At 34.7% G+C, this 26,282-nt stretch overlaps 1 protein-coding gene across 6 annotated transcripts in view; it reads left to right on the top strand.

Annotated features, from left to right (window-relative positions):
• CTNNA3 (catenin alpha 3) overlaps nt 1–26,282 on the top strand; it is a 1,783,011-nt gene that overhangs the window by 917,828 nt on the left and 838,901 nt on the right. Inside the window, exon 1 of one of the 6 annotated variants that reach the window (XM_045040983.1) lies at nt 18,408–18,789. The exons of the other annotated variants lie outside the window; for them this stretch is intronic. Within the exon in view, the coding sequence (XP_044896918.1) occupies nt 18,751–18,789 (39 nt within the window). The 5' untranslated portion in view covers nt 18,408–18,750. Of the gene's footprint in view, nt 1–18,407; nt 18,790–26,282 lie in introns of those variants that run through there. 6 annotated transcript variants of the gene reach the window in all.

The following is a 26,282-nucleotide window of genomic DNA, read 5'->3' as shown; positions in this document are numbered from 1 at the left end:
TTAGTCAACACGTGCTTTTCTAGTTGTTCCCACTCTGCCGATTACATTTTATTCTCTCTCACTGCTCCCAGTACCAATACGTGCATGTACATTTATTTCCTGGAAAATAAGTATTATAACTCCTTCAAAACATTATCTCCTGCTGAGGAGGATGATCATTTTCAAGGAACCAACTCGTTTTTCAACTGCTGTTTTCTGTTACCTAATCTATTGATTCCTGTTAGTAATTTGAGTTTACAGATGAATATGTAAAACTGGGGACTTTAATTTTCTGATATAAATAGATATCCTGGAACATATTTCCTTGTGATTTACTCCTCCTTAAATTGCCCCTATTACTGCTTTAGATTACCAAGAATACAGTTGAAGAGTATATTATCCAAAAAGAAATCTGGGGAAAAAAAAATCCATTAGTACATGATTAAATTGAGTCTTCAAAGAAAGATTTTTAACTGAATGTTTTATTCTTTTTCTTTATTTTGTAAATAATAAAACTGAAAACTAGCTGTGTCAAGGATCCCCAATCAAACCACCAATCAAACGAGGTTTGATGATATGCTAGGAGGACTCCTAGGATGCAGGAAGGATACAGTTGTACTCACAGCTATGTTTATTACACTGAAAAGATACAAAGCAAACTCAACAAAGGGAAAAAAAATGAAAGGAGTAGATTTTGGAAGAAACCATGTTAAAATTACCAGAAGTCCTCTCCCAGTGGAGTCATGCAGGGCATATTTAATTTCTCCAGCAACAAATTATGACAACATGTGTGAAATGTTCTCTACCATGGAAGCTTGGCTGAGTCTGGAAGTTCACTGTTTTCACTGGGATCTGACCATGTAGTCAACCTTTGCCTAACATGTACCAAAATTCCAGACTCCCAGAAAGAAACCATGTCTTCAACAAAAACTATATTGGTTGTATAATTGTTTAAGCACAATGAATTATTCTAATTAATTAGGGAAAACAGCCTAGGGAGACTGTTTGCCATTCAAGTTTTTAGATCCCAGCCAAAGATCAACCTTGCAAATAGGTCTTTTTAGTCTCAGGCCTGTATGTTAACTATTTTCTGTACATGAATTATATTTGGCACATTTCTAAATCTGTATAATCTTTTGACAACCACTATGCTACAGGTTTTGTTCTGAAAATTACTGAGGGGAGCAATGTAGATTTTATATAACAGAAGTTTAATAGAAATTAATCTACTCAGTCCCTCTTTGGAAAGAAGAAATAATGCCATGATTTTCTGTCTCTAATATTTTATGAAAAGAATGATCCTTTCACTAGACTTCTCAGATATTGTACAATGAAAAAAAAACTAAAATTAAGTGTATGTATGGACATAGAAAGGGTCACTAGGGAATATGGGGTGAATCACAAAGGACTTGATGTTTGTTCTCATTATTAGGAAGCAAGAAACTGAGTACTGCCAGAAGTGATATTGATTGTAGGGATGATGCTGACATTTGCTAATGAGGAGTGAGGGCAACTGGAGATATCAGGGCCAGAGTCACAAATCCCAGTGATTTGTAAACAAAAACTCAAAATGAAGCTGTTTAAAAGATAAAACCGAGGAATTCTTGAATTGTCAGAGAGTTTCAATATTGTGGAAATCAGTTTAAGAGCTTATAGTGTATTATTTTTGTTTCGTTGGGTGAACCACAGAAATATGTCTAGATAAAAAACATTTTTCACATACACACATATACAGATCTAATTACAGCAGGTAACAGTTAAGAAAAAAATAAATCAGATACCCAGTGGAGGTCAAAGAATACACTTTTGTCTGAAAATATTCACAAATGTCAGTAGCAACAGATGAGAAAGAAAAACAATATATGCACATTTCCGTTTTTAAAACAAACAAAAATCTGACATCTTTGATTTCCTGGCTTTAGTTTATCAGTGGCATAAGGAAGATACAACTTTTTGGCCAGTTCAGTGCAATCATTATTTAATGCCTATTATTTTTCCACAGGCTATTTGGGAAGTAGTTAATCCTAGTTAGTGATTAGGGCATGATATTTGGAAACAAAGACACCTTAGTTGAAAACTTAACGTTATTCCGTATGCTAGTGTTGTGACTGTTGATGTAGCACACCTTCTGTATGCCTCAATTTGATCATCTGTAAAATGAGAATTATGCTGAAAATTAAATGAGATATTATGAAAGGTGTTTGTCTATGTGCTAGGTGCAAAGTATCTATTCAACAAATGGTTCATGTTTGTGGCTGTTGCTACAACATAATATGTGCTATAGATATGGTCCCTTCCTTTAAGGATTATATATGGTGAAAGAGACATACAAATAACTTCTTCAGTGTGCAGGGATAAAAGTTGATATAAGATGCAGAAGTGGACAGAAGTGTAAGATATTACTTTGTGTTTCCAAAGATACTAACTTCTCCAAAGGAGTGGAAGAGAGAAAGTGAACTCAATGCAGAGTCTTCGAATTTACAAGTGGAAGCTCTGTAGTTGAAGGAGGGAAAGGACATTCCAAGGTGACAGAATTCATATGCAAATGTATGTTTAGGGAATTATAAGCCGTTGATATTAGTGGATTGTAAAATGTGAAAGTTAGAGACAGGAAGAGTGGAAAGCTAGAACCAAATCAAAATGAACTAATAATCTCTCTGCTTGAAAACAAAAACAAAGGTGAATTATGTATTGTGAGAATATACAAATAATTGCAACAAGTTTTTTAAAATGAAGCATATTTAAATTAAATGTTGAAATGTTACATATTGCAGTTTTTTGTGTTTTGAAAATGCATACACTAGTGTAATTCACATTCCTAACAAGATATAGAATACAGATACAAAATATTTACGATATGCCATTAAGTTCATTCGGCCCCCTTGTCAGTAACATGCTACATGTCACATTGCCTCAGGCTCAGATTTCTTTTACTATAGACTAGTTTTGCCCAGTTTAGAGTTTCATATAAGTGTAAAAGTAAGGCTTCTTTCACACAGCAAAATATTTTGGTATTCCTCCTTATTGATGACTATATCAATACTTTGGACCTTTTATGGGAATGAAAACTGGTGCAACCACTGTAGAAAACAGTTTGGATGTTCCTCAAAAACTTAAAAATAGAACTACTCTACAATTCAGGAATCAATCAATTGGGTATTTACCAAAAAATACAAAAACACTAATTCAAAGGGGTACATGCACCCCTATGTTTATTATAGCATTACTTACAATAGTCAAATTATGGAAGCAGCCCAAGTGTCCATCAACAGATGAATGGACAAAGAAGATGTGGTACATATATATGATGGAGTATTATTCAGCCATGCAAAATAATGAAATCTTGCCATTTGCAACAACATGGATGGAGCTAGAGAGTATAATGCTAAATGAAATAAATCAATCAGAGAAAGACAAATACCATATGATCTCCCTCATAAGTGGAATTTAAGAGGCAGAATAAGCAGAGAGAGAGAGAGAGAGAGAGAGAGAGAGAGAGAGAGAGAGAGAGAGAGACCAGGAAACAGATTCTTAACTACAGAGAACAAACTGATGGTTACAAGAGGGGAGCTGGGTGGGGATGGGGGATTTGGAATTCAGATTAAGGAGTACATTAATCATGATAAGCACTGGGTAATGTGTGGAAATGTCGAATCACTATATTGTACACCTGAAACTAATATAACACTGAATGATAACTATATTGGAGTTGTATTTAAAATTTTAATAAAAAACAGTTTGAACCTTTTAATTATCCAGTAGTATTCCTTTGAGTGAATATACTAGAAATTTAACCAGTTTTATGCTGGTAGAGATTTGAGCTGTTTCCTGTTTGGGGCTATAATGATTAAAATGACTATGAATATTTTTGTACAATTCTTTTTTGTCAATATATATGTTTATTTCATTTGGATACATACTGAGTGGGGTTGTCTGATCATAGATATAATGTATATTGTTATAATATATAAAATATATTATGTATATTATAACATAGTTGCCAGCATTTGGTGTGGTCCTTCTTTTTAATTTTAGACATTTTCATGAATGTTGAGATGGTATTCAGGTCCATAATGATACTTGGTATAGTTTTTGATGTGTTTATTGATCATTTGTATATCTTCTTTTGTCAAATATCTGTTTGAAAATGATTTTATCCACTTTTATTGTTTTTATTTGTCCTTTTATTGTGTTGAAGAGGTTATAAATTATTTATACAGGTATTTTGTTACATGTGTGTATTATAAATATTCTCCCAACTTTTGATGTCCCCATTCATATTCTTGTGTCTTTTTAAGAACAATCTAAAATGTCATTTTTTTATATTATCATGTCCAAGAAATTTTGCCTTTGCAAGGTTGCAAATACATTATATTATGTTTTCTTCACAAAGCTTTCTTGTCCTAGGTTTTACAGTTATAACCCATTTTAGACTAATTTTTGTGCATGGTAGAAGAAAGTAATTGAAGTTAACTTTTTAAAAATATAGATGCTTAGTTGTTACAATTCCATTTATTGAAAACTTACTTTTCCCATTGATTCCTCCAGAGACATTGCAAAAATTGCATTGACCATATAAATGCAGGTCTATTTCTGGAATCTCTTTTCTGTTTTATTTATTTATATATCTATCCTTTTGCACTTTTCTTGGTTACTGTACCTTTATAGAAAATCTTGAAGTCAGTCACTGTTTTCTTCCAACTTTGCTGTTGTTTGAGATTCTGTTGTCTATTCTAGATTTTTTGCATTTCCATATAAATTTTAGAATCAGCTTGCCAGTTTCTACAATAAATCCTGGTAAGATTTTGATTGAGGATACATTAAAAGATTTTAGATTATAGATTAGTTTTGGTAGGTTTGGCAATGTAACAATATTTACTTTTCCCACATATGTGTAACTGATAGTTATCCATTTATTTAAGACTTCTTTACTTTGTCTCAAATATTTTGTAGTTTTCAGTATAAACTTCTGCACTGTTTTGGTTACATTTATCCTTGTGTGTTTTATGAGTTTTGATACTATTTCAAAGGGCATTGTTTTTAATTCCATTTTCAATTTGTTCACTGCTAGTAAATACACTTGTACTTGATTGTTTCAAATTGATCATTCAGCCAAAAGTTACTAGTTCTAATATTTCAATAATAGATTTTTTGGTGATTTTTCTGTGTATACTAATCATGTCTATGAATCATGTTGTCTGAGACAGTTTTTCTCTTCCTTTATATTTGTTATGTCTTTTAGTTATTTTTCTTGCCTCATTTGTTGACTAGGACCTCCAGCATAATGTTGAATAGAGATGTGGAAAATCTTAGAAGAAAAAACATTTGATATTAGCTATAGAATTATCTTTGGTTGAAGAAATTCATTTCTGTTCCTAGTTTGCTGAGATTTGTTTTTTCATGAGTTGGTGTTGAATTTTATCAAGTGTGTTTTTCTTCATATATTTAAATGATCATATAATTATTTGCTTTATTTTGTTAACTTAGTGAATGATAATAATTTATGAATATTAAACAAACCTTGCATTCCTGAGATAAAGCTACTTGGCTAAAGTGTATTATTCTTTTTCTGTAATGGTGAATGTGATCTGCTAATATTTTGTTAAAATTTTCTGCATGCATAAGTATGAAGGAAATTGGTCTATAATTTTATCTTGTTAATGCCTTAGTATGGTTTTGGTATTAAGATTATGTTGGCATCATTAATGAGTTGGACAATATTCCTTTTTCCTGTATTTTTAAAAGATTTTGTGTAAGATTAATATGACTTTTAAAATTTTTTGATAGAACTGACTAGTAGAGCCATCTAAGATTGAATTTGTGTGTGAGAAATATGATTATATTTTATTTAGTAATATTTTGCTTTTGTTTTCATAGATGAGATCTACTATGTCTTTTTTTTGCTTTTGTTTTGGTGCTTTTTTTGTCAAATTTTAAAAAATAAGATTTACTAGAAAGTAAAATGGATTGAGATGCTTCTCCATTTTTATTTGTTCTGGAATAATTTATATTATATGAGAATCTTAAAAAAATAATTATTCCTTGATACATAACTCACCCATTAAGCAACCTGAACTTAAGTCTATTTGAAATTATTTGAAAATCTTCTGGCTACTTTATTAATTAGCCTATTCAGATCATCTATCTTAAATTAATTTGGTCATTTTTTCATAAGGCTATCCATTTTATTGAAATTTTTAAATTACATAGACAGAATTATATATAATATTATAGTAATTTAAAAATTTCCAAATTTTTCATATTCTGACATAGTTTCAGAGCCTGAGGATTATGTAGTATATAGACCTTGTAAAAGTTTATGTATAAATCTATACAGGATAAGTTAAATCCATAGAGGATTTAATTAAGATCATTTTGAAATAGTTTTTTGATGATTGTCTACTTTTTCAATAGTAAGCTATATTAATTTACATACCACTAAGCCAGATGATCTATGAGATTGTGCTTCCTTTATCACTTATACTTCTTTATTATTATTTTTTAATCTTTATTTTTGAGAGACAGAGAGAGTGTGACCAGGGGAGGAACAGAGAGAGAGGGAGACAGAATTAGAAGCAGGCTCCAGGTTTTGAGCTGTCAGCACAAAGCCCACCTTGGGGCTTGAACCCATGAACCGTGTGAGTTCATGACCTGAGCTGAAGTTGGACGCTTAACTGACTGAGCCATCCACATGCCCCTATCACTTATGTTTTTTATGTTATATTGATTTAAGGAGCCCTTTTGAGTAATTTAGCATTTTTTAAGCATTTATCACTATTGTATAAACAACAAAGAGGAAAATACAAGCAGAATGCATGGGCTAGGTTTTTACTCTTAACATTGAGAATCTAATTCTTCTAAATATCCTTTTATTTTAGAGTCATTTGTATGTATGTTTTTCAACACAATATTGGGATCTGTGCCACCAAGAATATTGATGATGCAACTTTACCCAAACACCACTGTTTGATATTTCCTATAGTGTGTGACATCTAGAATTAAATTACCTTAGCTTTTGTTTATCTTAGAATGTCTTTTTTACTTAATTTTGAAGGATATTTTTTCTGGATATTGAATTCTAGATTTGCAAGATTTTTTTTTTCTTTTAGCTCTTAAAATTGTCATTTAATTGCTATTTAGTTTCCACAGCTTCTATTTGGAAGGCAGACAACATGCATATTATTGTTTTCCTAAAAGTAATGACTATTTTTTCTCTGGTTGCTTTTAAGATATTATTTGTATTTCATGCTGGTGTAATTAAACTGGTTCTGTTTTCCTCAAGGAAAATGTTTATCCTGGTTGGGGTTCACTGAGATACTTGAATCTGTGGGTTTTTTTTTTCTTTTGTCAGAATTTAAGAACTTGTAAAATGGTCTCTTTCTCTCTATATTCTCTTTTTGGGACCACCATTAGGCCTTTTGTTGCTCCAAATAGGCCTACTTAATTTTTGTTGTAAAAACATTGTGGATTACATATTTTAGAGGCTCTAGATTATTTTAGTCTTCCTTTAAGGGCGTTGAATTTTATCCTAACAGTGGGTTAAATTATTGGCAGATGACTTTGGTTCTGTCAAAGCTTGCGTTAAGGTCCTCTTTGTAATTTTTAAACCATGCATTTTTCCCCTTTCCTTTTTATTCTATGAATAAGGAAACCTCTCTCATGGATTTGTGTTTAGTAAGAAACAGTATATATATATATATATATATATATATATATATATATATATATACATATATATATGTATATATATATATATACACACACACGCACACATACATATATATATATATATATATATATTACTTCTGTATACATATATATGTATATGTGTGTGTGTGTGTGTGTATATAATTCTGCTCTATTTGGTTATACATTTTGTTTTGTTTAGCTAGCTGAATCATTCTTCAGATCTATGGAGGGATGACAGATTAATGCGTATGGTTCAAAGAACAACTGCGGATGTCTAGCAGGCTTTTATTTAATATGGCTTAACAGGCCAGAAATATGATTGTTTATTCCTACTTTTTGGCTTTCTGAGACATTAATCAAATGAAGTATACAGCAAAATACTACCATATTCACTCCACACTGATTTTAGAATCTTTTTGTAGAACTAATCTACTTATTGAAGTTTACTTGTTTGGACTTCAGCTCCTAGAATGCAACGCATTATCTCTAGTTCCCTTCATTTTCTACTCAATATTTTCTGAGATGTGGAATTTCAAACTAGTTGTAAATAGAGCCACTGATCAGAATTGGGATAGACAACCCTTTCCCTGCCTACAATAGTTGTACCTGAAATGAGTTACCTAAACTTCCATCATTCTTATACCATTTTCACAATTGTTTTCCTTATCTAAACACTACCTGTACTATTATTGTCTAATTTTCCTTAATTGACCTTTAAATCAGTTCACTCTTTAAAACACTGAACTGATTCTAAATAATGGTATTCAATTCTTCTAAACATAGGTTAACTGTGAGACATAGTTATCGGTATTGTTATTAGTTATCAACTTTTTAAAGTATGTGTTCATGGGTATTTTTATTGAAAACTTAGCACAGATTGAGTAATATGTGCTAGCTAAATGAGGTTTGGTATTTCCAAGCTTTAATTCTTCATTGACGATGGAGACATAGCAAGTTTTTGAAAGTTCCAACCTGCAAAGTGGGTAACTCATCTCTGCTGAGCTAATTACCAAACCTATCAAGAAGAAAGTGGATAACAGTAACTTGTACAGTGTTGACAGTTTTTTTTGTGGCAAAATGTATATCAAAGGCCAGTTGAAGTACATATCTTAATGAATCTATAATAATTTACACGTGCTCTAATATCTGGCTTGTTGACATTATAAGATTGAAGGGAATATTAAATAAGGTGATATATGTGAAATTATTATGAAATTTTACACATGCAAATAATTGTTATGTTAATTCTCAGCTTAACTTACTTTCCTTGTTCCATGAGCTTAACTCCATCTCTCCTAATTGAGCTGAAATAAATAACCTAAGGTCTCAGATAAGGACAATCATAGAAACTTTAGAAGAGCAAGCCCTAAACCCATGGTTTTCCCTTAAAAAAAATTCTCCTTTAAACAGGAAAATCACAGATATATAGCTATTGACAGTGTCAATATGTATTATTGGCCTTGTACCAAATTCAAGGTCACAATGGCCCTGTGCTCTCCCAGCTTTACCTAGGGAAAAAAGTTATTGAGGGGAACAAATAAAGGGAAATTGAATGGTTCTGGGTTAAACTGCTGGAAAGCACTTAAAGGGTTTCCTTTATTTTGCCATTTATTCATGCACAATGGCTTTAGTATTTAAATGTGTTCCTTTTTATTGCTGAATCCATTGAGGCAGTGAACTGTATCTTTGTGGGGCTGCTAGTGTGGTGTAAATGCAGGATTGCTATCCTGGGAAACATAATTTAACCACCACCTAGCTGAAGGTATTTTGCCACCATACTAGTATTCAGTGGTGTATTTAAATTACTTCCCAGCTTCAAGAAATATGCCTCTTCTGCTAGGGGACTTTAGCTGAGTCTCAAGAATTGGGAATAAATACTGGAAATAAAGAAAACAACAATCACTTGAGGCACCTTGGTGGTCAACAAATGGACTTTTCTGCTCTTGCTATTCAGTAGGAAATATCAAATTAACAAGCTCTTCACTAATTCCAGGTTTTTTGTTTTTCAAATTGTGTCAACAGACTCTAAACCCAAAGAATAGTTAGTCATGTGTTTAAAGACGAAATGCAGAAGCAAAAAGATAATGCTGAAGGATAATAAAAGTGATAATAATGAAAAATGTAGATAATTCAGAGTATGTGTGGTCTATGTTAAAGCACTGACACTGTTGGAAAGTGATGGCTAGATCATCCTGCTGAGATCAGCTTATTTTGCCACATGGCTCATGGACTCGGAAGCTTTTGTGCTTTTGGATACAGCTGAGTTTTATTTTATTTATTTATTCCTTCATTCACCCATCCATTGTTAATATTTACTGGTCTTTCAGAGTGTTTTTAGACTTGCTTAATACTTGATTTTGATTCATGACATTTTCCCAACTGGTTGTTGTTTAAGGCTTAAAAATTGAAGCATTTGATTAGAGATTTATGGGATCTTCTCTACATTTCTGGTTCTCTTACCATGCTGTCTCTGTGCCCTTCTAAACCATGGTCTAATTTGCTTTAACCAGGTTTTTCAGGATCTATTTCTGGGCAGATAGTTTGATCTTAAATGCTTAATATTAAAATATACTAGCCTGCAATTAAATGGCTGCCTCAACAGAAGGTGAGTGGGATACTTTGGTTTTTAGTGGCTCAAATTCCAAACTTGCTTGTGTGTATTAATGTATTTGTGACTAATGTCTCATATGAGAACCAGCATGTTAGAACTCCAGTAGGGGTAAAGGTTAAGAATGTGATCCCAATACAGGGAATAAATAGAAATGCTCTTTATGTAGTTGCAGAAATATTACTATACTGACACATCAACAGAGCAGATGTCATGAGCCTGTTTAATAGACATCTAAATAATAACACAAGTTCAAAGGATGTTATAATAAAAAAGTTAAAAAAACACTGAAACATTAAAATATTTAGTGTGTAGTATAATATAAAGAATATGAACTCTACCACTCATAATGTTTTAAATATATCTGAAGCTATATCTACTTCATTTAAATGTAAATAATAATTTCAAGTTTTACTACAAAGTTGTAGTGATCAAAACAGTATGGTACTGGCACAAAAATAGATACATACATTAGTAGAGGAGGACAGAAAGCCCAGAAACAAACCCATGATTGTATGGTCAATTAATCTTCAAGAAAAGAGGCAAGGGAAAAAAACAGTTTCTCCAACAAATGCTGTGGGGAAAATTGAACAGCTACATGCAAAAGAATGGAACTTACACCATACACAAAAATAAACTCAAACGGATTAAAGACCATAAAAATCCTTGAAGAGAGCACAGGCAGTAATTTCTCTGATATTGGCCACAGCAACATTTTTCTAGATATGGGTCCTGAGGCAGTGGAAACAAAAGCAAAACTAAACTATTAGGACTACATTAAAATAAAAAAGCTTTGGGGCACCTAGGTGGCTCAGTGGGTTGAGCGTCCGGCTTTGGCTCAGGTCATGATCTTATGGTTTGTGAGTTTGAGCCCCGCACCTGGCTCTGTGCTGACAGCTGGGAGCCTGGAACCTGTTTCAGATTCTTTGTCTCCCTCTGTCTCTGCCCCTCTCCTGCTCATGCTCTGTCTCTCTCTCTCTCTCTCTCTCTCTCTGTGTCTCTGTCTCAAAAATAAATAAATAAACATTAAAAAATTAAAACTAAAATAAAATAGTAAAACTTCTCCAATGTGACAGAAACATTCAACAAAACTAAAAGACAACCTACTGAATGGGAGAAGATATTTGCAAATGACATATCTGATAAAGGATTAGTATCCAAAGTATATAAAGAACGTATACAACTCAACAACCAAAAAATAATTGAATTAAAAAATGGGCAGAAGACATGAACAGACATTTCTCCAAAGAAGCTATGCAGATGGCCAACAGACACCCCACAAAGCTGCTCAACATCACTTATCATCAGAGAAATGCAAATCAGAACTGCAATGAAATCTCACCTCACACCTGTCAGAATGGCTAAAATAAAAAACACAAAATACAAGTGTTGGCAAGGATGTGAAGAAAAGGGAACCCTTATACACTGTTGGTGGGAATGCTAACTGGTGCAGCCACTGTGGGAAACAGTATGGAGATTCCTCAAAAATTAAAAGCAGAACTGTCCGATGATCCAGTAATCCCACTACTGGGTATTTGCCTTCAAAAAAAAAAAAAAAAAGAATGGAAAAGAATATATGTGCCCCTATGTTTATAATGGCATTATCTACAATAGCCAAAATTATGGAAGCAGCCCAAGTGTCCACTGAAAGATGAATTGATAAAGAAGATATACATATATATATGCAATAGAATATTATCCACCCTTACAAAAGAATGAAACCTTTCTAATTGAAACAACAAGGATGGAGCTAAAGAGTATAATGCTAAACAAAATAAGGCAGCCAGAGAAAGACAAATACCATGTGATTTCACTCCTATGTGGAATTTAAGGAACAAAACAAATGAGCAAAGGAAAAAAAGAGACAGGCAAAACCAAGAAACAGACTCTTAACTATAGAGAAGAAACTGATAGCAGAGGGGAGGTAGGTGGGGGATATATGAAATAGGTGATGGGGCATGATGAGCACTGAGTTATGTATATATAGAATTATTGGATTACTACTATATAAAATAGTGAAAGAAATTGTATGGCTACTGAAGTAGAAAAAACTGTATATAGAGAATAGCAGAGTTCTTGATGTACAGTAGATATGGGAGAATTAGGTGATTGTGATTTAGACAAGTTTAGTTTGGGCTAAAAATTGCTGCCAGCCAGTTTCATTGTAGGAATTTCAAATTATAAAAATACTATATAACTGGATTACCATTCAGTATCTAAAATTGGCAGATTATAAACCTAACTCATATCAGTTCTATCTTTCACTAGCTGTTTAAATTTGGTGAGTTTCTGATTTAGTTTCCACCTCTATAAAATTAAGTAATTTCTGTACATATTTACTAAGATTCCTTTGTTTTTTGTATTCTGTTGGTCAATGAAAAGCAACAGCTGAAACTTTTCAATACTCCTGTGAACCTCTAGAAAAGAAATTATCTGTATAGAATGACTTTTAGGCAAACTCCTGCCCAGGCTTGGAGACTATACAATTTTTTGAAATTTGTTCTAAAATATTATAATTACTCCTGATGCTATCTTTCATAACTTTGCTTAATACTACTGCAGGATAGATTTTGATATTTCAAAAACAGATAGGTGGGATAGGTTACCAAGTGGTGATTGACTTCTGAGGGTTTGGCATTGATAACCTTAAATCAATTATGTATGTGTGAGAGAATAGAAAGCAAAAAGAAAAAGAGCAGAAAATGTTGGGTATCTGAACACTGTGGGATTTAGATATGAGTATTTGGTTTGTTTTTTATCCTTACTACTCAAAGTATGGTTCATGGACTTCCTGTATCAGTATCACCTGGGACTTGTTAGTAATGAGAATTTCAGACCCCACCTAGACCTAAAGAATCAGAATATACATTTTAATAGTATCTCCAGGAGAATCTTATGCACTTTAAATTTGAGAAAACACTGTTCTGGAATACTTAAAATTATGTTTTATATGAATTATTGATGCTGAGCCATATATTGAAAATAATGGACTATGAGGAATATTAATAGACACTGTGATAATAGTTGTTATTATAAATGATTATTGATTTCAAGTACCTTTTTTAACCTCAACACAAGACCAAATGTAAATTACCCCTTTTCACAAAAAGGTAATTCCTTTACAAGCTAAATGTTAAAGGAAGTTGTGTGTGTGTGTGTGTGTGTGTGTGTGTGTGTGTGTGTATACATATATATATATATATTTTTTTTTTTTTAAGAAAATGAGATATTTTACATCAGCATTTGGTACATTGAAGCTACTCAGGCAACTGGTGAAATAAATGCAATTGGTAAATGTGTCATCTTAGTTGATAATTTGTAAGTATAACATTACCAGTCTTTTAAAATTATTTTACAAAATAGTCCTAAAGAAGTATTGTTATTCACTCATATGATGTGCCGTCTTCCCAGTGAAATCTTATATATTTTGCAGTTGTATAAATTAAACATGTACACATTTATAATGGTTCTCAATGCCCACTGATAAAGAATTAAGCATTGAGAAGACAGTATTTTTTACAGAGTATTACTTTGGCAAGAAAATCTTGATAGTAATAAGGTCCATTGAGTCCTAATATTTTCATAAAAATACCCAATATCTGGGGCGCCAGGATGGCTCAGTCAGTTCAGCATCCAACTCTTGATTTTGGCTCAGGTCATGATCACATAGTCATGAGATTGAGCCCCTCATCAGGATCTGTGCTGACAGTGCAGAGCCTGCTTAGGATTCTCTCTCTCTGTGTCCTTCCCCATTTGTCCTCACTCTCTCACTCTCTCACTCTCTTTCTCTCTCTCTCAAAATGAATAAATAAACATTAAACAATGCCCAGTATCCATTTAAATGTAAGCAATTAATTCATTAACTTATTCAATAATAATTATTGCAGAGTGTAAGTGTTAGGCATATATATATACCTAGTGCGGGGGAGAAAGTAGTGAACAGAAGTTACTCAGGCCTTTGCCCTCTTAATATTTCCAGCTACTTATTGGGAGAGATACACATGGATCAATTAATCACAAAAATGGATTTATAATTATAATCTGTAATAAGCATTTACAAGAGCTGTGAGACTAGGAAGGCTTCCTGCAGAAGCAGCATTGGAATTGAGATGGTAAGAATGAGTAGGAAATAACCAGAATAGGATTATAGGAGGTGGGGCGTGGGAAGGGAATTCCGAGTTGAGAGATCAGCATGAAGAGAGCCCTGTGGAGACTGAGGGAATGAATATTTAAGAAACTGGAAAGCCTTCATAGTTGGAACACAAATAGTAAAGAGGTGGCCTGAGATGGAGCTAGAGAGATGGTTAGGCAAAGGCCAAATCACGGCTTTAGGATGTAAGATCTTAGGAGATTTAGGATGTAAGGATTGGGCCCATGTTTTAAATCCTTTGAAGTGAAACCACTGATGGGTTTTAAAGAGAAGGACGTGACATGAAGAGGATTTTTAATTATTTATTTATTTTATAATCGCACTATGGAGTGGAGAGTGCATTGGCTAGGAGATTGGGAAGGTGAAAAGTTACAGGTAGACCAGAGAATGGTGACTGTAGCCCAGGCAATAATGGATTAAGATAGTGGTGGTGAAGAGAAAAATAAATGGATCCAGCAGTATAAATGAAAGGCCTTGATGAGCTATTTAAGGGAGAAGGAGGAATTCCAGTGGTATCTGGATTCCCAGTGTATGGCCCTTCATAGCTGGTGGTGAAGAGATCAAGTCTGGGTGGCAAGGTCAGGGTTTGGTTTTGAACATGAAAATGTCCTTTGGTTCAAATTCTATTAGCACAATAAAATTATTTGACTAGGTGACCAATCATATTCCCTAAGATGAGAATAATATATATTTTATTGTACATTAATTGTGACATCTCATAAACCACTCTACAGTGGTTCTTTGATATTAAGCAAGTTCCTCTGTACCAAGGATGCTAAGAAATTACCATGTTCTGGATGAGTCTGTGCCTCTTCTTCCATTGCCCGATGGTCCCCTTTTGTGTCTCATACTGCTCTTGCCTGCATTTTCTTTGCTGGGATATTGCTTTTTTGTACCTGAGCACTTTTAAGTTAATATATGCTAATCTAATAACTGTAAGATACATCTTTAGAACCAAGTTTTTAGCAATATAGGAGCAATGTAACATAGCAATAAAAATCTTAAGGTTCAGGTGTACCTAGCCCTAAGCTTGATTTCATCATATGCTAGCTCTGTATTATGAGGAACAGTTTGCTCCTCTGAGCCTCAGTTTGCTTATCCCCAAAATAGAAAATAATTATTTAATAGGGTGCTTGGTACATTATAAGTAAACTATTAACACTTGATATTATTGTTGTTATGTTTTTGGTATATTTTAGCCTCTGCTTTTCTTTTCTATATACTCTGGAAAATATTGGTCACATATGATTTTATTGTTAATTCAGGAATGATGTTTTTGTCTATAAGCTTACTTTCTCTTTAACTTGAGTATTCCCAGCCTGTAGGGTTATAGATGTGGGGATAGAGAATATATATATATATATATATATATATATATATATATATATATATACATATATACACACACACACATATACACATATATACACATATGTATATATGTATATATGTGTATATATGTATATATATATACAATGTATATATACGCATGTATATACACACATATATACACATGTGTATATATACATATTCTTACATATATATATGTACGTGTGTGTATATATATGTACATATATGTGTGTGTGTGTGTGTATATATATATATATACATATATATATATATATATATATATATATATATATGTATTAGATAGAGACACTGCCTAATTAAGGCACAATGCTTAATAAAGAATCACTGTGGGGTACATGGGTGGCTCAGTGGGTTAAGCATCCACCTTCGTCTCAGGTCATGGTCTCAGGTCATGATCTCACAGTTCATGAGTTCAAGCCCTTCATCGGGCTCTCTGCTGTCAGCACAGAGCCCTCTTTGAATCCTCCGTACTCCTCTCTCTTTGCCCCTCGCCCACTTGTTCTCTCTCACTCTCTCTCTCTCTCTCTGAAAATAAATTAAAAAAAAAAAACTAAAAAAAAAAAAAAGGTCACCAGGTATGACTTGCAATTTCTAGGTATCAGTTTTAATATCTTTTCACTTTCCCAGCAGCAAGTGCTACCAAGCTAACATTCAGCATCCTACACATACCAGAGCACTGATTACTTAAATATGTGGATACTTTCAACTGATAGACCGCAGCCCCTAACCCTGCTGTCTCTAGCGCCTGAGTGCTTATGCCCGTGCTGAAGTGTGGTGCTCACACACACCTGCTTGCCAGATATTTTCAGCAACACTGCCTCTACTCCCACCCCACATTACCATTTACTGCTTCATGCTCAATATTAGTCTTGATCAATACAGAAAATATTCCACTTAATTATAGTATCAAGAACTCACAAGAATCAGAATTCTGTTATAGTATAGTACTGTATATAGTATAGTACTGTATAGTATAGTATAGTATAGTATAGTATAGTATAGTATAGTATAGTACTATAACAGAATTCTGTTATAGTATTCTGTCTATAGTATCAGAACTCACAGAACAGAATTCTGTTCTTCCATAAGTCATAAAAATTAAAATCTTGTTAAATGGATTGTATGCTTACATTGATTTAGCAGGAGGAATAGTGCATTTTTGTGAATTTAGATGCCTTTAATCCATAAATATTGACTTTAGTTTTTTCATAAGAACAACGTTTTAGTAAGCATATAAATACAGTGAAAAGATGTTTTACTTATAAAATGGTAGAAAAAATTATTTTTTCACATGCTTGTACTAATTAACACACTTGTTGTTTGTAAAGTATCCCACTGAACTAAAAATGTGCTTATTACATATGATTCTTACCTACTTAATAAAGTACTTAAACATTTCTTATATTTATAGCCCAGCTTCAACTGTACCCATCTGTAATTATCCAGGATCCCTCAACTTCCATATCCTTAAAATAGTTGTGTAATCTAGGTTCACACCAAATTGACTGACACCTCCTTACAATCAGGTGCAAGAAAATCAAGTTTTGGTTTTTTATATATAGGTGACTGTGAAAGACTGGCCCAGGGCAGTTGTTTGAGTTCATTCTTTCAATGATTGCTAGTATGGTTCTTCAAATGCAATATTTGTGTGTTTCTGTATTTTTTTGTTATCCTGTAATGTTCTTACTGCATAATGTTATATCTGTATTTTATGACCCATGATTTCTAGCTAGTTCATTTAGCTGTTTCCCTGAGGATGATGGAAGGAGGAGTTAATATCCTCAGCTTTCTAACAGCAGACATTGAAAAGGATCATGCCTGTCTCTTACTTACTGACTCTCTAAGCCACACTGCAAGAAATATTACAGGCAACAGATAGTTTCATTTTCAATTTAGACACCCATTATTTGATGTTTACAGGCCATTCCTAATTCTGAGTCCAGAATTTATGGTTTGTTCTGGCGATTATCATCACAGCAATCTCCTGCAACTCAGCTGTGCTTCATTGGGAGCTCGGTGCTGCTTTATCAGTCTTCCCTGACGTCTGGAACTGATATATAACACCACGTCCAAATCACCCCAGCTCAGAGAGACTTGGTTTATGACTCCCAAGATATCTGTCTCTTCTGCTGGGGAGGCCGGTTTGCACAGCCTCAGTTAAGGGGAAACTTGACCCTTGGGAAGAAGAGCAGTGGTCATTAAACAAACAAAAAAACTAACATGTAAGACTCTGCACCCCTCTTGACCAACATTAGATGATATCATTAATTAAATTAAATTTACTTGTTTTTTTTTTTTTTGGTGCCAAATAATAATGAACCCAAGGTGTTACCTAGTTTGCCTTGCAAACGTAAGATCAAGAGTGACATATAAATCGCCTGAAGAGATGATAAAATAGTGGCAGTGATTTATTTGGAATTATAGCCACATTTCAAACGGTTATTTTATAGTCTCCCTTTTGAATATACAGTATTTAGTTTTACCTCTAAGATGCATGGATATTTTCAGGGCTCTGTTTGATAGCATTGATTAAATTTTACTGAGAGACCTTAGAAATCTCTGTGTACTAGTGGTCTGTAGAAGAATCACTCCCTATGTTTGCATTTTTGAAAGGATGTGGTAGCAGATGCATTTATGACATGTGCCAAAGGCCAAATGATATTTCATTTTAAATCTTGCTGATCGTATAGAGAATGAGAATATCTTTTGCCTCCAGGGTCTGCCTACTTTTGTGCTTTCCTTGTGGCCTGTCACTTGCCTCTCATCCCTTCAAGGGGGATTAGAACTAACAAAACTAGACAAGGAGACTAGGCTTGGTCCTAAAATGGGTTCCTATTCCTTCTTTCCTAAATTAAAGATTGTTCAGCACTTCCTTGAGAATTTACATTCTGCCACGGAGGGAGTGACAAGCCAGAGAAGGAAATAGAGAGAAACCCACAAGAGAGGGCTATAAATGAGTCCTCCCCAACTTATGTCCAACCTCACTCACCAGGTAAGTTGCTCCACTTTGAGGGACCAATGAACTCAAAATATTCCTCCACTAGTATTTTCTCCTTAAGAAATAAAACAAAAATGTTCTTTCTTGTAGGGAAATACAGCCAGAAGGCAGTAAGTATCTCCAGTAGTACTGTTCGATAGATGGAGATCAGATCTGGAAGGGACCCCAAGAAGTCTGTTCCTTTACCCTCTTTTACAGAAGAGAAAACTGAGACCCATAGACACTATGTGATTTACCCATGTTTACACATCCAGTAAGTGGAAAAGTTAAGACTTAAACCCACTTCTCTGACTCATTGAGTAGAGATTTTTTTTTCTCTGCATCAATGAATGAAGAAAATTTAGATGTATCTGGAATTAGTCTTAGAACTATCGATTTGAGTATAGAAGGATTTTCTTTGAAGTCGCATTGTGAATTGTAAATTTGCATGATTCATTCTGTTAGCAGAGTGCTAGGTGAGTCTGGGACACCACTCTAAGTTGGAGTCACTGCCCTCAGGTCTTATCTGTTTTTTTTTTTCAATGTTTTTTATTTATTTTTGGGACAAAGAGAGACAGAGCATGAACGGGGGAGGGGCAGAGAGAGAGGGAGACACGGAATCGGAAATAGGCTCCAGGCTCTGAGCCATCAGCCCAGAGCCTGATGCGGGGCTCGAACCCACAGACCGCGAGATCGTGACCTGGCTGAAGTCGGAGGCTTAACCGACTGCACTACCCAGGCGCCCCAGGTCTTATCTGTTTTGATGGCTTCCCTTCCCGTTGCCTGACTTAAACACCACCCTGATGCTTGGTCTCTGAGAATGGTCAATATTTGGTGTATTTCTTAACAAATCCCCTTCTTCCTACTATTCCTTCCCAATAAGATTTCCAACATGTGGATGCTTCCACGGCAGCTTTTGGAGTTTAAAACTCAAATAACTAGGATGTTCAAAAAGCAAGTAAAATATCATTATTATATTTTTTATCTCTCACTGTCACTTTTTTTCCTTCAATTGAAGTCTAGTTGACATGTAATGTTACATTGGTTTCAGGTGTACATTGTACTGATTTGGTAAGTCTATGCATTATGCTGTGCTCACCACAAGTGTGTCGACCTTCTGTCAGCATACAAGGCTATTACAATATCATTGACTGTATTCCCTGTGCTGTACCTTTTATTCCTGTGACTTACTCATTCCATAACTGGAAAGCTATATCTCCCACTCCCTTTCACCCATTTTGCCCATCCCTCTATATACCTCCTCTCTGGCAGCCATCAGTTTGTTTTCTGTATTTATGGGTCTGTTTCTGCTTTTTATTTGTTTGTTTATTTGTTTTGTTTTTTTACAGTACCCATATAATTAAAATCATTTAATATTTGTATTTCTCTGTTTGACTTATTTCACGTAGCAGAAAACCCTCTAGGTTCATGTATGTTGCCAAAGGGTGGCAAGATCTCGTCTTTTTTATGGCTGAGTAATATTCCATCACACACACACACACACACACACACACACACACACACACACACGAGCAGGGGAGGGGCAGAGAGAGAGGGAGAGAGAGAGAATCCTGAGCAGGCAGAGCCCTACATGGGCTAAAACCCATCAACCATGAGATCATGACCTGAGCTGAAATCAAGAGTCAGAAGCTTAACCGACTGAGTCACCCAGTCACCTTCCCCACTATCCCTTTAATTTTATACAGTATAGTAAATTCTTCACCTAATCCTGGAAGAAAAATAAAGAAATGTCAAACATTTTTTTTAGTTATCTTAGGTGTTTTGTGTCACTTTCTTTTTCTAATCAGTAGTTAGAATGTAATTGTCCAAACGTGTATTTTGATTTAAATTGGGCCCAAATTTCCCACAGTTTGGGCCCATTGCAGGTAGGAAATCAATAGTTGAGAAAGAGAAGTCATTGGTTTTTTCTCCCACCCCCCTTTTCTGGCATGAAGCAAGGGGAAAGAGGAGAGGTAAGGGGAATAGCAAAGCTATTACTGGCTCCCTGTGTGTTGAAAACTGACTTTCCCCCAAGACTTACTGTGTCAGTTAGGGTCTCAGCAAGAGAAAACAGGGTATGTCAAGCTGGTAATTTGAGGACAATGTATTAAAGGGCTTATTTACATAGATGTGGACAAGTTTGGGGGATCAACAAGGGATGAAGCATAGCAACTGTAAGGAGCCCACCCATATCTAGGCCTGAAGGAACAAGTGAGGGAGTGGTTCCTGGACCTAAGAGGGTCTCTTTATGGAGAAGTCTGCCTGACAAGTGTTGTGGTCTTCAAGAGAGAAACATGGTCAACTTAGAGCAACCCCTCAGAGTAGCAATAAGAAGATAAATACCTTACCCTTACTCCCCTCCCACCCTCTTGTGACTCTTATTGTCCAAATCCACTTGAAAACAGGGAACAAGGGAGTATCTGTATGAAATCTAGGCTGCAGGGGCAGAGGGTGTGGTGAAAGGGATGGTGAGTGGATCTGGAGGGGCAAATGGAAAAATAGGCATGGGTGATTTCATGACCTCCTTGGAGGTCCACATTTTACCTGTAATTCGCTTGATATGAGTGGTAGATTCTCCCACAACTGACAGCTTATTCTCAAAATCCAGCAGTTTCTATAACTCCTCATTATTTACTAACCTAGGTAGATTTAAGATTAAGAAAAAAAAAACGTGGTCTTGGGAAAAAAAACAAGACGACCCCAGACCAGTTTTGTGTTGCATGAGGCTCATATCTAGAGCATGGAAAATGTTCAGACATTGGAATTCAGTCACTTCTGGTTATTCATCAGCAACTAGCCAGCCACCTCTCATCAGATTTCTCAAGATAGAGTTTACACCTACCCACTGAATCTCAGCTGCCAGGGATTCACACCATACTTTCTAAATGGCCCCACTGAAGTCTCTTTTATCAGACTTATGTGGGTAAGGATGTAGGGAGGAGGATGGGAATCCTAAATTAGCTTTGTTCATATAAATTCTTTCCATAAAATCTTCCCCAGTCTCCACACATTTTCACCTTTATATCTTCATTATAGATTTGAGGTTTCAGAGTCCTGTAACTGGCTTTTAATTATTTCTTTTGAAAATCGTTATCTTGGTCTGGCACATCAGTGTGAAATTCCCTATGTGCATCTTGATGCATTAGTTAAAGCTAAATATTTTAAATGAAAAGAAGAATGGAAAATTTTATTTATTGTGTAGGGTCTGGAGGTAGGAGTGTGGGGAGGAAGAGAATATTTTCAAGCAGGAGTCCCTGGTTCTTCTTCAGTTACACCATGTAGGTCAATATTTGTTTTGACTGCATAGAATTTCGATTATGCTTATGAGATTATTCTCTGTTAAAGATGTATACACAAATCAAGTTTTATAACAAAAATTATTTTCAGTAGGCTAAGAGGACTTGCTCTATTTATATCATATTATTGGTAAACAAATTTCAACTGTAAAGAAAATTATTACCTGCTAATGTATTTTGAAGGAAAAATTTTCATATGCCAAGTTTCTTTAAAGTGCAAACTATTTTTTTAATGTTTCATGGTTTTATTTAAATTCTAGCTAGTTAACATATAGTGTAACACTATATGTTACTTGCAGGAGTAGAATTTAATGATTCATCACTTACATATAATACCCAGTACTCATCACAATAGCCCTCCTTAATATCCATCACCCATTAGCCCATTCCCCTGCCCACCTCCCCTCCAGCCACCCTCCGTTTGTTCTCTACCATTAAGAGTCTCTTTTGTGGTTTGCCTCCCTCTTTTTTTTTCTTTCCCCTATGTTTGTCTGTTTTGTTTCTTAAATTCTACATATGAGTGAAATCATATGGTATTTGCCTTTCTCTGACTTATTTTGCTTAGCATAATAATCTCTAGCTCCATTCACATCTTTAAAGTGTAACACCTATCTTTATTTAAGTTTTATCCTTGCCACAGTATCTGACTCTTTGACTTATGAACCTTGAAAGTTCTAATTGAAGATAACAATGACAGAAAGTGTTTATTTTGATCATTAAAGAATAAATCTGTTGTATTTTTATTTTATAGTATTAAAAATAAACATGTCTGCAAGGTACAGGGTACAGTTAATGGTGAAAGTGAAAACAATAATTAGAATAGTGGAAATCTATCTGGTTTATATTTTGTATGTATGGGCCACAGAAACACTTTGTTAGATGGTCTATAATAAACTACATAAAGCTCACTGTTGGCTGAAGTTTGACATATTGAGTATAATTAAACTGTGAAAACCTGGCTCAGGAAATAAAAAGAATAAGAATTATACTTAAGAAACTGTAGAAATGACAAGATAAAATTTTAATGAGATCAGTATTGTTTTAATACTCTACCTCCCAAAGCATTGTAGAGACAGAAAAATTGCTAGAGTACAGTTGTTCCTTTTAAAAGATGGAAAATTATTTGTTTGGACTATGTGTTTAATGCCATGTCATTACTTATTAGACTCTGGCAGTGGCTTTTAATATGATAAAAAAAGATATTTGCCATAAGAACTCAAGGTATAATTGACAGCATAAAATATCATGTTCTACTTTCTTACAGATGCCCTTATATTAGCATCAGCCTGTTTTCTTTATTGGTAGGCAGTCTCCTGAAGCCGGCTTCTGGGTCAAGCATCACAAAATCAAAAAGATTTCTAGAATGAGCCAGACCACCTTCTGAAATAACCTTTGACAATGACTCAATAAAGAGATTTTGGAAAATGAAATGTCAGTAAAGACATGATGTGCAATTTAACCATTAATTAAAATAAGAGGACTTGTGAACTTGGGCCTGGCTGGCTCTCTATATTTTTGTCTACATTGACTCCTGTGAAGATTATGGTATTGTCAATGACTCAGTAACATGATCTCTACAGTCTTTCTGATGACCATGGCAAATCCTCCTTAAATAGGTCTGTATGGTGTTTCATATGTTCATTAATTCATCTATCAGTTCAGTTATTTTTTGAAATTATTCGAATCAAAAAAATACAGAGCATCTAATACAGCCAACCACTGCTGGAAATATAGCAGTGAATAAAACTAATTTCTGCTCTATACCCCCAGTGATCTTACAGATAACTGTTTGTATTGCTAATAATAATGAGAATTTATTAAATGTCAGTAGTAAGGCAGTTGTGGCCTTGCATGTCTATGTACATTTATTTTGTTTAACTCACACAACAACTCCTCAAACAGGTATTGTCGTCTTCATATAGATGCGGAGGCTGACGCTTAGCCTACCTAACTAGCATGTGGTCACTTTGTTAATTAGTCTTGGAACTAAGATTCGAAGAATATCTATCTGGTCCTATTCTACTTTTTTTTTTTCAACATTTATTTATTTTTGGGACAGAGAGAGACACAGCATGAACGGGGGAGGGGCAGAGAGAGAGGGAGACACAGATACAGAAACAGGCTCCAGGCTCTGAGCCATCAGCCCAGAGCCCGACGCGGGGCTCGAACTCACGGACCGCGAGATCGTGACCTGGCTGAAGTCGGACGCTTAACCGACTGCGCCACCCAGGCGCCCCAATCCTATTCTACTTTTAATGGCAATTTAACACAAATGTTATTTTAAATGCAACGCAATTGATATAAAATGTCCTGAACAGCCGAGACAATAAGTCAAATTTCAAAAGAAGAGACATTATTTTAATCTGTTTGTATACCAATACCACAACTGACTGATTTAGTCAATTTTGATTGTGATGAGGCAGACTTATTTCTTTGCTTTAAACCATTAATCCCCAAAGCTATGATTTATGCAAACAGAAACAACAAAGAAGGTACACTCTCTCTCACACACAGAGACAAAACCTGTGAAGCTGACAGGTTTTCTATTATTTTGTTATGTCAAAAATAGTATAAAAATAAAAGATACTGTACCATTAAATAAAGCCATCATTTTATAAAAGAAATAACAACAAAAGTTTAACATAAAAAGTGAAAACGCTCAGATTAAAGGACAACTCTTATAAATAAATAACTCAATTATCTGTATGATTGAATTTTTACCTTATGAGTCCTGAGATGGGAATTTAGAAACCATTAATGTACACAATATCTTTGGATCCTGCCCTGAACCTAAGTAAAACCTTCAATTTTGAATATATTCCCTTTATTTAATAGTAATCATAGCATGATTTATAGAAACAGTCACTGACCTAGGAGCTGGCAAAATTTGAAACCCATTAGAACAGGGGTCATAGCAAGTTTAGTTTAATGCTGAATCACTGAAATTAATAAACTCCATCTTTTCAATTTCTCCCTATTAAGACCAGTGTTGGTTCCAGAGTTTGTTGGGCTTGCGGCAAGGACAAGAAGGGAAGGAAGAGGGAGGGAAATGGGAGGAAGGGATTGAGGCAAGCTATCACAAAACAGAATAGCTTGAGATGGAAATAGTGAAAGAGCCAGTGGGAAATAGAGTCTGAGGTTTCTCCTGACTCTTCAGTCTCTTGCCAAGTTACTTATCGGTCACTGCAGTGAATCTTTGCATCTGTACTTGCATGTATGTGTGACTGATTTTCCAAGGCAATATCTTTAAGAGAGAAGGCCGTGGTTTATATCCATCCCTGAGATTTAAGATTGGTTAGTAACATCACCAGTAAAACAATTTGACTTTTATTGTAGTGCAAACCCATGAATATCTCTTTCATGTTTGGTGTGTGTCCATAAGCATCTCTGGTCCGAGGACACATGCAACAGGAGGCAGTGTCCTGTTCTCAGTACTAGACTAGAGGTGCACTAGACTATATACATCAACAGAGAACATGCTCTTAGAGCCAGGAGGGACTCTGAATCCAGAGATCAGTTACTGCAATGGCCTCCTTTTACAGATGCAGAGACTAAGGACAAGAGAGGTGATTCAACTCGGTTAAGGTCACCCAGGGAGCTTATTTCAGAGCTCTCATTTTCTGATCCACAGATTAAATTTCACTCTCATGCCAAGTTTATGTTAGACTTCTTGTAGAGAATAATGACAATGATCTCTGAATAAAAATACTGATTGGATAGAGCATATGACAGCTAACAGGGTGAATATTAGTGACTTTTGTTAAAATATAAACATGTAAATAAAACTATTTGAATATTATTTACTATCAATAAAAATGTAGTTAACCATTTCTTCATTTATTTATTTTATCTATAGCCATTAGCTGAGTGCAGAACACTGCAGTAGATTCTAAGATTAGAGTTAAGACTTGACAATTTAGAAGAGGAAGCAGGGGTGCCTGGGTGGCTCAGTCGGTTGGGCGTCCGACTTTGGCTCAGGTCATCTCACGCTTGTGAGCTCCTGAGTTCAAGTTTGAGTTTGAGCCCCGTGAGGGGCTCTGTGCTGAGAGCTCAGAGCCTGGAGCCTGCCTCAGATTCTGTGTCTCCCTTTCTCTCTGCCTCTTCCCTGCTCGCTCTGCCTCTCTCTCTCTCTCTCTCTCTCTCTTTCTCTCTCTCAAAAATAAATAAACATTAAAAAAATTAAAAAATTAAAAAGATGAGGCAGAGTGTAAA

Source organism: Felis catus, chromosome D2 (assembly GCF_018350175.1).
Source record: "Felis catus isolate Fca126 chromosome D2, F.catus_Fca126_mat1.0, whole genome shotgun sequence".
Taxonomy (NCBI): domain Eukaryota; kingdom Metazoa; phylum Chordata; class Mammalia; order Carnivora; family Felidae; genus Felis; species Felis catus.
This window is presented reverse-complemented; position numbering and strand designations above follow the sequence as displayed.